The sequence below is a fragment of the Rhinopithecus bieti genome, unplaced genomic scaffold (genome assembly GCF_001698545.2).
Source record: "Rhinopithecus bieti isolate Rb0 unplaced genomic scaffold, ASM169854v2 scaffold_3878, whole genome shotgun sequence".
Classification (NCBI taxonomy): domain Eukaryota; kingdom Metazoa; phylum Chordata; class Mammalia; order Primates; family Cercopithecidae; genus Rhinopithecus; species Rhinopithecus bieti.
Window position 1 is genome coordinate 5,362,187 of NW_016805059.1, and position 16,194 is coordinate 5,378,380.

General features: G+C 48.4%; 1 protein-coding gene across 5 annotated transcripts in view; it reads right to left on the reverse strand.

Annotated features, from left to right (window-relative positions):
• Window positions 1-2,491: 2,491 nt before the first annotated feature.
• Window positions 2,492-16,194, reverse strand: part of FHDC1 (FH2 domain containing 1) — an 89,220-nt gene continuing 75,517 nt past the window's right edge. For all 5 annotated transcript variants that reach the window (XM_017871110.1, XM_017871109.1, XM_017871108.1 and 2 more), the window contains exons 10-12: window positions 14,122-14,239; window positions 9,692-9,856; window positions 2,492-7,545 (exon numbers count right to left, since the gene is read on the reverse strand). In XM_017871110.1, coding sequence (XP_017726599.1) covers window positions 5,479-7,545; window positions 9,692-9,856; window positions 14,122-14,239 — 2,350 coding nt within the window. In that variant the 3' untranslated portion in view covers window positions 2,492-5,478. The remainder of the gene's footprint in view (window positions 7,546-9,691; window positions 9,857-14,121; window positions 14,240-16,194) is intronic.

A 16,194-nucleotide genomic window follows, 5' to 3' on the forward strand; every position in this document is an offset into this window, starting at 1 on the left:
TCAGTCCTGCCTCAGGAGCAGAGGGGTCTTTCCTTCTCCAGCAGTGGAGGGTGGACATCGCTCCTCCGGCCACCAGCGCCCTGAAGCTGCAGTGCCTTCACCTCCACTTGACGGCAGGAGGTAGAAGAGAAACATTCCTGGTGCTCCTGGCCTTTTCCCTCAGGAACACTGCTGTAAGTGAGCTTTTCTTCTGTAGAAATTCCAGTGCCACAATCTACCCACACCTGGTGTCTCAGGCTGCCTGGGCTGCTATAACAGAATACCATAGACCTAAGGTCTTACAAACAACAGAAATGTATTTTTCACAGTTCTGGAGTCTGGGAAGTTTAAGATCAGAGCACTGACAAACCCAATGTTTAGTGAGAACCCGTTCATGGATGGTCACTTCTTGCTGTGTCCTCACATGGTGGAAAGGATGCTTGCACGTCCTTGGGCCTTCTTTATCAGGGCATTAATCCCATTCGTGAGGGCTCCAGGCTCATGACCTAATCACTCCCCAAAAGCCCCACCTCCTAATCCTACCTCCTTGGGGTTAGGGTTTCAACACCGGAATTTGAGGGGGAACAACATTCAGATCACAGGGGACAGGTTAAATATCTTTCTAATGTGCTATCCTGAAAACATACCCATAATGCATGACTTGGTTGCTCTGGGAAAGTGCATTCTGAAATCCTCAAATCTCATTGCAAGCAAACTTGGGGAACATCCTCTGCTTGTGAGCTGGGGACTGCCTGCACGACTCAGCCCTTTAGTGTGTTTCTGAGGCGCAGGGAAAAGCCCAGGACCTGACTCCGGGAGCCTGGCACGACTCCATCAGTGAGGACCTGGAATAGGCATCCTCCCTGAAACGCCCAGGTGCCTCCCTCCATGGCTGGTAGTCAGGGATGTCAGGCTCCTGGTGGGCCCTTGGTAAAGGGTCTGTGAATGACCAACTACGAATGCTGCTTGCAGCCAGTCCAACTGTCCTATCAATCAGGAAGCCAAAAGCCCCACTGCAGAGCTCTGGCCCAGCAGACAGAAAAGCCGTTTTCTTCAGCTACAACATTACTCTTGTCTTCACTTAGGAGATCCAGTGAACTGTGGGACATCCAAACCAGGAGATATTAGTGGATGAAAAGCCCCGAGGAGCGGGTGCTCTGGGTTATGTTTTCAACCCTGCCACAAATTCGGCCTGAGCTATGCATGCTTTCCCCACAGAGGCTGAGTAGGGTGGTTTTGCAGAGACCCCGGTGCCCCAGTTTGTTTGTGCTCACAGCCCAAATGATTTTAAGCAGCACTTAATGAGTGATCAGATGCAACGTCCTTTATTCAAATTTGGTTTATATATTTGATGCTTATATGTGTTTGGGGACAAGCACCAAAAAAATTCTCTATTTTTTCTGACAGTGTTGGAGCATGCAGCAAAAATATAATGATGAATTAAGTTTAAGTTTCAATGGAAAATTCCGTAAAGTTGCAAAATGTCATCATTGCCATATGTGGGGAGGTAGGGGAAGGATACTGCACCCTTAGAGGCAGAAATTCACAAATGTACACACCCCCGAAGGTGAATTAATAGTTCTACCAGTCTTCTGGGGTCCCTCACCCTAACACACAAATATGCAGTCTTGAATGAACAATTAGGAGGTGGTGTTCCCTTGAATTTAATGAATTTCTTTAGGAGGATGAAACCACAGGTTCTTTATGAAAGCCATAAAATAAAAGGGAAGGAGAAACGGAAGATTACTTGAGACCCATTAGAAAAATAAAAAGCTTTCTTGGTGGGGGGGTGGGGGCGGTACATGTCAGTAATCCCTTCAACAGCAGGATCGAAGGTTTTCGGAGGAGTCTGGTGTCCCAAACTGCTTACAACACAGACAAGACCAGCTTCTAAATGTTCAGGGAGCAAGCGGCAACTCCCAACAAGAACATCATTTACTGTCATCTGCTGATTCTGACCCAGGGATGTCCCTTTAGCCCACTTCAGATAAGGCAGGAAAGTAGCAAGGACTGAAACATGACATAATCCCCACTCCTTTTCACATATGCACAATGCTGGTCATATAAAACCATCTCTCCCTCCTCTCTGCTCATTCCTGAGTCAGCCATGAGGTGAGCTGTGATTTCCTAATGGTGTCCTGAACCAAAATGCAGGAGGACACCCAGGACACCATCTAGACTTGCCGGGCCCACGGAGATGACATAAAACTTAGCTCAGCATGGAATAACGTGAGCTGCGCACTCCAGCCTGCTGTCAGAGGCGAGGTTGCATCCCCGCGGCCTGGGGCAAGGCCCACTCCCTAAGCCCTCAATTATGAGCAGGTTCTGTGCTAGCAAGAAGACACACAGCCAACAGCCTCATTTAGGCTCTCGAGCCTTTGGAGGGCAAGTCAGCTGCATCCCAACCCTCCCTGCCTCCTGGATCTCTGCTTCTCTCTGGGCAGGAAATTGAATACTCTCCCAGCAAGATCACACAGACACATCCATGGAAGAAGCTGAGATGAAACATGACTCTCATAAACAGGAACTTTATTAAACTACATGTTACATAAAAGAACATATAAATGGACCATTAAATACATTCAGTTTATCTTAAACAAATTTACATTGAAACTTATTTACATTTCTCCATTTGTTTTCTTAAATTATTTTTCCAAGCTTACTACCAATAAAAGGTAATAGAATGATCATCTGCTCACACAGATGCATACAGAAGTTGTCCACAGGGCTAAGTAAAGCACCACTTGCCAGGAAACACAGCTTATTAGATCTTTCAGCAACAACTCATGCTGAAGGTGCTTTCTTCTGAGCAGCCCTTGGGGTGAGGCTTTTGCTTTAGAGATGCTGGGGGTTTGTTCTGAGGAGCTGATCCAGGGTAGAGATGGGTCCTTGGTGATTGACCTGACTTGGACTCAGAGTCAGAAGGACCCGTGGAGACCATCATCAAGGCCATGGCCCCACATCTGTGATATGGGAAACAGGCTTGGGAAGAGGTGGTGACTTGCCAAAGTCACTCAGCATCCATGATAGAGAAAGGGCCTGGGAGCTCGGTACCCAGGGTTCCTCCAAGTGGTCCCGACCCCTCTGCTATCCACAAATCCACAAACTTAGAATCACATTCATTTCCCACCACCATGGACCTTATACTTTGAACTGTTTTGTCTACCTGATTAAATATATAACTTCTTAGGCTTCTTGAAATGGTGAAAAGCAGCTCAGGATTCCCATAAGCATCTTTGTGGAGCCCTGGAAATACCTACTCAGGCCATTTTTACAAGAGGTTTTGTGGTCAGGTGCTTTACTACTTCAGCCATAATATTTGCCTTTAAAACTCAGCTGAGTTATGGAAGCTCAGCATTTCCAATTAACTTAGATGAAAGGCAACAGTCTGCAGAATGGAGGCTCTAACATCAACCATATGGATTCCCCACAAACGCATCATATTTGCCTAAATCCATCTACCTACCAATGTCAGGTGTAAAACGAGGTTTCACTAATAAGTGACCTAAAATTAAAAAAAAAACAAAAAACATAAAAAAGTTTCTTAAAAAAAAAGTTCCAATAATTTTCCCATTTCCCAATTAGTCTCAGAGGAGTCGTGAAATGGGCATTGGGTAGAAAAAGTCCATGTTTTGAACTCTTTCGAAAAAAGCATGATTCCCCCCTCCCTGCCCCCAAACTTTTCCTGATGATATACATTCTTCTGAAAGCAATTTCATGCTTTTGGTCTGCTTTAAAAAACTTGATTTGGTTCTTCTCAGGATTTAAAAACCACTGTACCAAGGAAGGGAGGTCAATGTTAAAAACTATTATTAAAAGACGGAGACAAGGAGAGAGAGGGACTCTCTCCAGGCCATGTTAGAAAAGAAGGAAGTGCTGGGAGCACACAAAGAGAAGAAAGGCTGGGAGACAGAATGGTTTGCACCTCCCTGTAACCAGAGTGAACACAGGTCATAGCAGCCTTCACTCAGTTTTATAACAGACACATGAATGGAGGAACATGGGACTGGAAAGACGCACACTGTCAAACAGCCCTGATGCCTTTCCACTAAAATATGGCACTTCTAGATTCCAGAGAAATCCAGCATTCTACCAGGGGCTGCCACCCATCTGCAGGGAAGCCTGCCCTGCAGCCATGAGGCTCCCGAGGCTCATACCCCACTGCTCACAATGTGCGCCCTGAATACATGGAAGCATCTGATTTCCGTCTGAGTCCAACTTTCCCTCCTGTTCCTAGACAGACTCATACCCAGAGTCATGCACGGAGAAGTAGGCAAGCCAGACAATCTTCAGGGAGACACAGCCCATCACAGGATACCCAAGGCTTATGGGGAAGTCCAGTTGCCAGCAAAGGACAGTGTGTGGGCAGGTGAAACTCTGAGGCCAGAGAACACAGGAAGATAAAAATATCTTCATATTGAGGATATACTGGCCAAGTATGGTGGCTCATACCTGTAATCCCAGCACTTTGGGAGGCTGAGGTGGGAGGATCAATTGAGCCCAAGAGTTCGAGATTAGCCTGAGCAACATAGTGAGATTACATCTCTACAAAAGATAAATTAAAAACAAAACAAAACAAAACAAACAATTAGCCAGGCAGGTGTGCTGGTATCTGTAGTCCCAGCTCCTAGGGAGGCTGAGGTGGGAGGATCACCTGGGTCTGGGAGGTCAAGGCTGCAGTGGGCTACGATTGTGCCACTGCACTCCAGTCTGGGAGACAGAGCAAGACCCTGTCGCAAAAACAAAAACAAAAAACATACATATATATACATATATGTATGTATGTACTTTTTCCTGGGAAGCATTTCACTCTGCAAAAGGAACCAAAACTAAAACATTTCATTTTTGTTTTGTTTTAGACAGGGTCTCACTCTGTCACCCAGGCTGGCATGCAGTGGTGGGGTCCTTGGTTCAAGCGATCTTCCCATCTCAGCGTTCAGAGTGGCTGGGGCCACAGGCATGTGCCACCACACTCGGCTTAATTTTGTGTTTCTGATAGAGACGGCGTTTCTCCATGTTGCCTAGGCTGGTCTCGAACTCCGAGGCTCAAACGATCCGCCCACTTTGGCCTCCCAAAGTTCTGGATTGCAGGCATGAGCCACTGCACCTAGCTAATTTTATATTAAAAGAAAGTCTTTGATATATAAAAACTGGCCAGAAAAAAAACTTTTTTGACTTGTTTCATAAGAATGTCACCTTACACTCCTATTAAGTCTTTCTCGGGATCCGGGGTTTGGGGGAGGGTGGGGTGCATGGGGGAGGTGTGGCCCTCACAGTAGTGAACCTTTGTCCATCTGGATGCTGGACTGCAGCAGGGTTCAGCACAGCAGGCTGCAGTCCACAGGCCTCCTGGACTGTGCCATCCCGACAGTGTCACTAGCAGTGGCACCAGTGGCCGCTTTATCTGTAACAAAGACATGCTGCCTCTTTCCCCATCCTCATCCCAGAAGTCAGTCTTCACCGTCTGAATCCCAGGAGGCAGGAGAGGACAGGCACCCATCACTTCCATAACGGATTGAGGATTCTTCCCAGCGCGGTCCGACTGGAGTCCTTCCGACGGAGGGAGGCCCTTTCCCCAGCCCCTCTGGACTGCAGAGGGGCCTCTGTGTTGGCACTGGGACCCTCCGCAGACTCTGGGCGCTTCTTGGGGACCCGGGCACTGCTGGCTCGCCTCAATGTGCCGCTGTCCTTGGGAGTGGTATCCTCGGGGTCCCCTTTCCCCCTCAGCTGCCGCTGTGACACTGTCCGAGTGATGCCAGGTGCTTTGGCCGCGGAAGGATGATCTGTTCTCATGCTTCGAGAGGAGGAGGCCACCGTGTTTCGGGCAAAGCTCGGGACACGGGGTAGTTCATGGGGGATGCTGGGCACCGGCGGGGTCTTGGGCTCGTTGGGACTCTCGGGGCCCTCGGAGTGGGCGCGACAGGTCTTATTTTCCTCAGGCTTCTGTCTGGGGAGGTTCCTGAGTGGTTTGGCACTGGGCTTCTTGAAAGAACCCCTGGGCTGCAGGGGGACGTCCCTCCCCGGACGGCTGCTGCTGGAGCCGCTGCTCCCCCGCAGCAGCCTCTGCTCCTCGGTGCCTGTGGAGGTCCTCCTGGGCGACGTGTCCGAGGCCCTCCGCACGGAGTTCTGGCGTGACCCCACAGTATCTGTGCTGCTGGGGGGATTCTGGGAGGGCCCCCGGGATGACAGCTCTGGTCGCCTCCAGCCGGCGTCTCTGCTAGACTTGGGGATGGGCATGACCTTGCGCATGCTCTCGCTCTCCGAGGTGGTCAGGGTCCGCACGGGCTTGGCCATTGCCCCCTGGCTCCGCCGGGCACTCCCGGGCTTGGAGGCCCCGGGAGATGCCTCTTTGAGGGAGCCTCTCTTTGGTGCTACAACATCCTTCCTTTTGGTGGGTTTGTCCCTGGGCAGGCCACCCTTGCAGCTGGGCTCACTATCCACAGAGAGGGCGGCAGGAGCCTCCCCAGGGGGGCTGGATGTAGGGTTGGAGGAGACTTGGCTGTCCCCCATTTCTCCAACCCCAGAGGACATGGAGCCATCCCCTTCCCCGCCTTCCTCCGGGTCCCCGCCTCTGGGTCTGGAGTCGGTTCCCTCTGAGCAGTCCAGGGTCAGTGAGCAGTCGGTGTCCGAGATGCAGAACAGAGGCCTAGGATCTTTGTTCTCAGGGTCGCTGCTACCCACAGATCCCAAAGCCGCACTTCCAGGCTCATCGCGGGCAGCCTTGCCGTCCTCCAGGGCTGGGCTGAGACTCCCCAGGGCATCTCTGCCCAGGGGTGTCAGGCTGCTGCTGTTGGCACTGAGGGACTGCGGGACCCCATGCCCCACAGACCCTGGCTCCATCGGACTGAAGTCACTCAAAGTCAGCTGGGAGGTCTCCTCCATGCCCTGGGAACCCTGGAGGTTGAACTGGGCCAGCCCTGTCACCAGTTCATGCTCCTTAATCCCCAGAGCCAATGGCGAGAGAGGAGGGGACTGTGCTAAGCCCAGGCTCACGGGCTCACTGTACCTCTTTCGGAGGACACTGATGCCCTGGTGCCGAGCTCTGCGAAAGGCAGAGGCAGGGTCCTCAGCCTGGGCAGTTGGATGCTGGTGCCCTCGTGCTGAGCGGGGGTTGGGGGCCTCCTCCTGGCCCCCCGAGGCCTGAGGTTTGTGTGCAAAGCTGGAGTCCCGGTGCCTCACTTCTTCAGGTTCCAGGCAGGCTACTGGGGGCCTGGCCTGCCTGGGGCTGCTCCGGGGCAGGCTATGGAACTTGTTGGGCTCCTCAGGGCTGCGGGTGGAGCTCTCCAAGAAGGTCAGCAGCTCCTGGTCAGCAGAGGGACCCAGGGAGAGGCGGGAGCGACGGGTGTTTGGGGGCCGGTAGGAGGGGCTGGCGGGGCTGATGGGCCTGGGGTGCAGGAAAGGGAGAAGACCCTCTGCACCCTTCTTGGTCAGCAGCTCCACATCATTCTCACTGCTGCTCCGGCCAAATGCCCCCAGCTCCCCAGTTGCCCAGGAGCGCTGCCTCTGCTCCTGCTCCTTCAGCCTCTGCAGCTGCCTCAGCTCCTGCGCCTCCCGGTCGTGGTTGTCCTGAGGGATGGAGAGAAGCCCGAAGATGCATGAGACATGTGGGACCAATGTGCAGTTCCAGAGCCACCTACCCTAAGAGCCAAAGAAAGATACAGGCATGGAGGGGAGCTCTGGGTCACGTCTTACACTGAGAAAGAGGCTGTGTGTGTGTGCGTGCACGTGTGTGTGTGTGTGCGTGCACGTGTGTGTGTGTGTGTGTGGAGGGAGGGTGAGGCTCTGCAAAGCTACCAGGGATCTGACCAGAGAGGGTGAATGCCATAGACCTGGCCCAACAATTTGTCTACAGTTTTTATCCGGTCCTTGGGTCCAACTTCCAGCTTTCCAGCCAAGGCACTGCCCAGTGGAGGCTGCCATTCCACATATGCACACGACCTCAACTCCCAGGAAAACCAACTCTGTTTCTGAGCAGTGTAAGACAGAGAGGACTTCCAGGAAAGGGCTATTTAGGCAATAGCTGAGAGAAAAATCCTGTAGGTGTTTAAAGAGTGAGCCTCAAATTGTACTTCTGTGCAGCATGGATCTGTCCTACATACATTCATGTGTAGCACATTCTACTTAACAATGATTTGGACGTTTTAATGTATAGCCATGACATTAAGAGATGCTCTGTTCAGCTCTGTTCCCTGACTGCTCTTTGGTAAAGCAACACCACACATGGCATGGTGGCTCTGCCAGCTGCAGCCTGCAGCACATGGCTCTGTCTCTCACGTCCTAGCCTGTTCCCACAATCAGAGAAGAGGAAGAGGTGCAGGTGTGCTTTACGAATCCTTCAACCCTTCACCCTGCTCCAGAGTACCCAGCCCTTCCCATCGAAACTGCACCAGAGCAAGCTCACATACCAAAGCACACTGTACCACCTGGCCGTGCACTTTAAATAGATTTGTGTCATGGAAATATGTGGATCTCACAGCCCAAATGTGTTATCGTTAGCAGTTTTACTTGACAATCAATTTCCTCCAACGATGGCCTTTCCCTTCCAAGTTTCTGTTTCTGTGGGGCTCTAGCTGGGGACTCTTGGCTCCTCCTGCAGCTCTAGCCTCAGCCTCCCATCTCATCCCCAAGTCTCTCGGGTCTTCTTTCAAGGTTGCCTGTGGTGGTGGTAGGGCCGGTGTCTGGCTCTTAGGACAGTGGGGCTGAGAACATCACACAGGTGGCTTCACAGGCCTATGGAATTCCTGGGAGTGAGGGCCTCATTAAGAGCCAACTTGGCCTTGACACCCACCACTACCTCCCACAGCTGAGCTCACTTCTTGGCCAGAGGAGCACAAACGTGGCCACAGGCTGAGCCTCCTTCTCTTAACTGGATAGAGAAAGGAGGGGTTGAGAACACAAAGCAATTCTGGGCTTGAAAGAAATCTGACCAATCCCTCAAAGAAATTCAGCTGTGGACAAAGTTGCATTCCAACTGGAGGGGAGAGATGACTCACAAGCTTTGCTTCCTCATCACCACCCGAAATGAAGGGATGTGAGTGGCCGGTGTGCTTTCAATTGACGGATTAAAGTTTTACTTGAAAGCCAAGCAACCCAGAGAGTTTTCTGGCTTCTACATAAAACCCAGAGATGACTGGAATTGGTGGTTGAAGGGCAAGAAATGTAGCTGTTTTGCTCAGTATGGCAGCAGGCTGTGTGGTTATTTGGGAATCTGGAAGACTGCTCTGGGGAGGACAACATGGTTGCCTGGTGCCAGTCCCACAGTGATGGCAGTGGAGCTTGGAAGAGGGGAAAGGGAGGGCCGTCCCATCATCCCACCACAACAGAAGTCTCCCTGAAAGGGGACATTCTCTTCTGGGAGTGGGTAAGGAAGACACTCAGGATCATCAAGAGACTTTTAAATGGTATGACTGCCATCATGGAGGAATTTTGCTAACAAAATGCTCTCAAGGCATTAATGTGAGTGTCAGGCAGCCTGTGCACCAAAGCAGCAGAGGCAGTCAGATGCCGCCCCCGATGCTATGCAAGCCCTTGGGGCTGGGATGGCAGAGCCACTTTCCAGCAATCCCAGCCGAGAGCCTGGCAATGCCACCTAGGTCAGATGTTCCTGAAACTGTAGAGATGCAAAGTGCCTTTCTGTGGTGAGCAGAGGACTAGGTCGAGAAGGAAAATAAAAATCCAAGCAACCCCGAGACACAGATGCCGCCAGCCATACCTTAACTGCTTTGTTGAATCGGGTACAGAAATCTCTAAATATCTGAAAGCATTCATCCAGTTTCATGGTTTTTTTGTCTTCACAGAAAAAATCTATAAGGGTGTGGGCCTCATTCTGGAGCTCTTGTTTCCAGCATTCCAGTTCCCTCAGCTTTTCTACGGCAAACTGCAGAAAAACAAACAAACATACAATGAGGTAAACGTGGTCAGCTGATGCGGCACCAGGCACTGCATCGGGTGCCCAGAGAAGACATGCTCTGGGATCTTGGAAAAGGAAGGTTTATTGCAAGGCCAATGCAATCAGAGCCAAAAGGAAAATAATTCAACTTAGACCAAACTTCAGCGAAAGCAAGGTGAACTCCTGTGTGAGACCTAGACTAAGCAACAAGATAGATTGAACAGCTTTAACCTGCAGAACGTCACTAACAAAATGTTCACTTTTAATGTCACTGAAAAAAATTACACGGGTATAGTGTTGGTTTCACCAAGGAAGATCCATTTTTCATCTCTTCCTCCTCCTCTTAAAATTGAGTCTTACATGGGTCAAGAGTTTACTTTAGGGTCTCTGAAACTACTCGCTGTACTGATGCATTATCAATTTTGCCCCACTGAGAGGGTGTCTAAACTTAATCCCAACTGAGCTCTGTGAGGGTCAGGGTCACCCCCACAGGACCAAAGCCCTCGTGCCTAACTGGGGGTGCTGATCCAAGTCAGCTGGGAAGCTTGGCAACAGGCCATGCCTGCATCCCTCACGTTCAATTTCACCAGTTTAGGGTGGATCCAACACTAATATTTTCTGAAAGCACCACCCCAGGAGATTCTGAGGGGTCCCGAGGGCTAGGCATTATTATCCTTTACAAATTCACCCTCTTTGCTTCTTCATTTTCTCCGAATTCTTCTAGGACAAATAAGTCTCTGAGGTCCCTATGCAATCTGGTACTGCCTCAACACAGTGATGGGAAGCAAGCTTGTTTTCCTCCAATGAGTTCCAAGGCCTTCAGCATGGAATCTGCCATGTCCAAGGGTCACACACACTTCCCCGATGGCAGTTCAGTGACAACATGGGGAGCTGCATGAGGAAGCAGTATGGTGCAGAGAAAAAGGACTCCATAGCAGCCACAGCCCACGCAGAATGAACATTTGGAATCACACTGAAGTCTTATGTTGAGACAGGGTCTCACTCCACTACCCAGACTGGAGTACAATGGTGTGATCATGGCTCACTGCAGCCTCGACCTCCTGGGCTCAAGCAATCCTCCCACCTCGGCCTCCTGAGTAGCTGGGACTATAGCTACATACCACCAACCCAGCTAATATTTAAATATTTTGTAGAGACAGGGTTTCCCTATGTTTCCCAGGAAGGCCTCAAGCCATCCTACTGCCTCAGCCTCCCTAAGTGCTGGGATTACAGGGGTAAGCCACTGCACCTAGCCTATGTTGCTTCCTTGTTTACCGGGAAATAATGGTTAGATGAAGAAGGAATGTATGAAGTATGTTACTCTATGAACTCACATGTATCATGTTTTTAAAAAAGGTTATATTTGAAAACATTTTTTAAGTGAAGCAGGGATGGGCTGGGAAATGGTAAAGCTAAAGTTGCCCACTTTGGAGGGGTGGAACTGCTGTTTGAACCTGCGTGGAGAGCTACGGAACCTACAGGGAAATTCTGTGAAGATGCCACCTCCTACCCACTCCAACCCACTTTCCCCCTTAAAAGCCCTTCTCTTAAACCAAACACACTCAAGAGGTAGTAGGAAACCAAAACTATGTAGGAAACCAAATACCAGAGAAAGTAACCATCTGAGTCAGTAGCCCAAGGCAGTGTGTGCATTCGTGCTGTATCTTTCTTTATGGAGGAATGGTATTAATGAAAGGATAAATCTTTGCCTGTCATTCTTCCACAGGGGGAAAGATGGATTCCAGCCAAGAACAGCTCAACTACAGAAAAATAGGCCTCTTGACAAGAATCTACATGGGAGCTCAGCTCCACCTCATATGTTTCATCTCTAGATCCTGTGGGGATTGACAGAATACCAGGAAGGAAAAACTTAAACACACTGAAGTCACCCTTTGGACTTGAGAAAATGAAACATTCTGAATGTGGATCTGCACAGTGACCACACTTGAAGTTACCGGCCAGGAGTTCTACATGATTAGGGCCAGAAATGGAAAAGTTCAAAGCTACACTGGCAAAGCAAGAATGACAACAGGTTAGCAGCTGTAGTGTCCAATTCAACCTTACATCTCTAACTTGCCTGCTACAAACCAAAGTTTCAAACAAGTTTACTCAGTGTTTCTTACCCCAAGGGTGAAAATGCTGAAACAGATCTGCAAAAATGTGTTCTTGTTATTTTTCTGCTTGAATCCTTGAAGAGCTCCCCACCTCTTAACGGCATAGAGTTTAGTCCAGCATTCAGACTGGTGTTCAGAGACCTGTGTGGCCTGGCCCTGACCTACCTTGAAGAATTTTATCTCACCTATTCAAAAGGAAGTTGAATTTAAGAAAGAAGAGTACATAACTGTATGAAATGTTTTACTTATAGAGATAGAAATGAGAGACTGGCTGGGCGTGGTGGCTTATGCCTATAATCCCAGCACTTTGGAAGGCAGGCAGATCACGAGGTCAGGACATCAAGACCATCCTGGCTAACACGGTGAAACCCCATCACTACTAAAAATACAAAAAATTAGCCTGGTGTGGTGACACGCGCCTGTAGTCCCAGCTACTCAGGAGGCTGAGGGAGGAGAATCACTTTAACCAGGGAGGCGGAGCTTGCAGTGAGCTGAGATCACACCACTGCACCCAGCCTGGGTGACAGGGCGAGACTCTGTCTCAAAAAAAGAAAAAAAGAAAAAAATGACTGCCAGAAAGAAGTGTAAAGAGTTAAAACAAGACTGACTATGAAAAGCAGTCCAGAGGTAAGGCTAAGTCAGAGCTGTTCTTCATTCTAAGCTTCTCTGTATGAATATTGACTATGAGATGGTCATAGTTAATATGAGAACTTGGAGGAATGAAACATCCAGAATTTTAATCTTGATGTACGATGGTCCTTATTCTTGAATTTCTGGATTTGTTTAATGCATTTGTTTACTGTTCAGTATTTTTGTGGTGGTGGTGGTGGTGTTTGTAACAAGAAAATTAATTTGGTTTTACTCAAAGGAAAATACAGAGCATGTTTAATAATAAAAATAAACTCACAGCAGAGCCAAACAAAATCAAGCATCTGCCGAAGGTCATAATATTTTGAAGGAGCTGAATTAAGAAGTGAAGCCTTCAGCTGGCACAGCCTCAGGAGCATACTGTTCCCCTCCAGTGCCCAGGCAGTCCTGCCACACGATTCCACCTCACAGGTCTCAAAACACTAACAACATTTCAGATCACACAGCCTTTCACTGAAGACTAAAAGCATGAGATGGTGCCTTTTTTTTTTTTTAATAAGGAAGATAAAAGAAGTATGTCAGACTATGTGATTAGTGAGTCACAGTGAGCTGTCACAAACATGTCCACTCTGCTGTTTTTTGTTGATGTTATTTGGAGCAGCTCCTGACACACCCTGTGGGCCCTGTATACTCCTGGTGTTGATGGGCACAGTGCTCATGTGTTCTGCTGCTCTCATTATAAAACATGCCAAAACGCAGCTTGTTTCTTCAACGTAAACAAGTGAAGAAATGACAGCCCAAGTTCTAAGGCGTCTCGATTTCTGTGGAACTTCGTTCTGTTATCCAAAAGTTTAATTGGTTTAGAAACAAAACCTGAGTTGCTAGGTATAGCCCAAGTGCAACTCCATGGCTGACACCAGTTCACCACAGTAAACTGCAATCGTGCAAACTGGGCAGTGAGCAATAGGAGCCTCGCAGAAGCACTGTCCCTAAACAAATACATCAGGCTCAGGCTGGGTGCGGTGGCTCACGCCTGTAATCCCAGCACTTTGGGAGTCCCAGTGAGGGCGGATCACCTGAGGTCAGGAGTTTGAGAGCAGCTTGGCCAACATGGTGAAACCCCGTCTCTACTGAAAAAATACAAAAATTAGCCAGGTGTGGTGGTGCACGACTGTAGTCCCAGCTACTCGGGAGCCTGAGGCAGAAGAATTGCTTGAACCAGGGAAGCGGAGGTTGCAGTGAGCCAAGATCGCACCATTATACTCCAGCCTGGGCGACAGAACAAGACTCCATCTCCAAACAAACAAACAAACAAACAGACAAAACAGTCAAACAAACAAAAAACCAAAAAATATATGTATCAGGCTTAGATCATATTTAACATTCTCTGCAAAGAATGGGCATGGAAATACCAAGTTCCTTTTACTAACTTGGAGAAAAAAATATGAATGGGAACTGCTGCTTCCACAAATACACCCATGCAAATTTAACCAGCCCCGGGGTGCTGCTGGGAGATGAGATTAGAGGGACTGACTTGAGTCACCTACAAACCTGAAGAAAATCTTCCATCTGCTGACAAAGTTCACCATCCCGCTGGATGTTTTCTTTTAGTGATTTTGTCCTGACAAACAACAAGTGCAGTTCTGCCTCTGTGTTCTCCAGGGATAATCTAAAAGAAGAAAGGGGAGAGTGGGCAGTTGGAACAAGGAAGCCATGTGTCATGTAGGTATATGAAATAAGACTAACTGTTGTTCAACCTTGGAAACAGAAGGGGAGAGCTACTGTGATGATATTTATGATCTATGATATTATGATGATCTAAATACCTACCCCTGTATGTAGATTTTTTGCGTTTCCTCCTGCTTTAAGAGGTGATTTGTTTCTATAGACATATACTGGTTGAAAGAGAACAGGCTGTAACTGTGCTCTTGATGGTGAGATCATCAAAACCATGGGACCTGTATACCTTTTCATGAACTAGCTCTGAACACCTTTATGCAATAAGCATTACAAACTAAATGCCAGCAGGATTCTGGGATTCATATGCTTTCCATGGGCCACTAAACACAAATATGAAATTCTAACCCACAAGAAGCAAGGCAATATATGTTGATAATTCTAACACCAAAGGTAACAGTGAGAGAACAGCAGATTCCATGTTGTTCACCACAGGTGGCCACAGCAAGCTTTCTATATTTTACAGAGAACTAAAACATAGCTAACAAATGTGCAACTTTTTTTTTTTTTTTTTTTTTTTTTGAGACAGTCTTCCTTTGTCACTCAGGCTGGATTGCAGTGGCCGGATTTTGGCTTACTGCAACCTCTGCCTCCTGGGTTCAAGCAGTTCTCATGCCTCAGCCTCCAGAGTAGCTGGGATTATAGGTGTGTGCCATCATGCCCAGCTTAATTTTTGTATTTTTAGTAGAGATGGGGTTTCACCATGTTGGCCAGGCTGTTCTAAAACACCTGAGCTCAAGTGATCTGCCCGCCTCGGCCTCCCAAAGTGCTAGGATTACAGGTGTGAGCCACCAGGCCCAGCTGATTTTTATTATTATTATTATTATTTTTTAAAGAGACATCCTCACTCTGTTGCCCAAGCTGAAGTGCAGTGGCAAGATCATGGCTGCAGTGTGCCCAGTGAGACCTCTGGGCTCAGGTGATTCTCTCACCATAGTCCTTCAAGTAATTGGGATCACAGGTGTGCACCACCACACCCAGCTAATTTTTAAATTTTTTGTAGAGACAGGGTCTTACTATGTTGCCCAGCCTGGTCTCAAACTACCAGTCTCAAGCAATCTTCCTGCCTTGGCCTCCCAAAATGCTGGGATCACAGGCATGAGCCACCATAGCCAGCACTAATTCTGCAAATTAATGGTTGGATTGATTGCAATGCTTTTGTTATATACATCAAATCAAGATAGGCAGAATGTGGGCCTGGCACGGTAGCTCAGGCCTGTAATCCCAGCACTTTGGGAGGGTGAGGGGAGCAGATCACCTAAGGTCAGGAGTTCAAGACTAGCCTGGCCAACATGGCGAAACCTCGTCTCTACTAAAAACACAAAAAAATTAGCTGGGCATGGTGGCAGGTGCCTGCAGTCCCAGCTACTTGGGAGGCTGTGGCAGGAGAATCACTTGAACCTGGGAGGCGGAGATTGCAGTGAGCCAAGATTGCAACACTGCACTCCAGGCTGGGTAACACAGCGAGGCTCTGTCTCAAAAAAACAAAAGATAGGCAGAAGTGAATGATGGTTCTGTTACCCAGAAAATTGAGTAGGCGAAACCTAAAACGCATGTGAAATTCATAAATTAGGACGCATTCATGCTTCCACTGGCAATTCAAATTTTTCTTTGTGCAACGAAGTTTTCCACCTTCACTGGTCACCGGCACATATCTGAGACCTGTTTGTACTTCACAAGTGTATTTCACCTTCCCTTTCAAATAAACAAGCTTGCTGAATAGGATTTTTCTAAGACAATATCTAGCTCCAATCCAGCTCTGACCAGAAATGCCATTTCAAAAATATAATGCTAATTTCTATCTATATATCTCTTAGGAACATTTCTATACTAATCAGAGTAAAAATGTTCCCACATAAATTTCTTCCGGTAATTCAAAACCAGAAA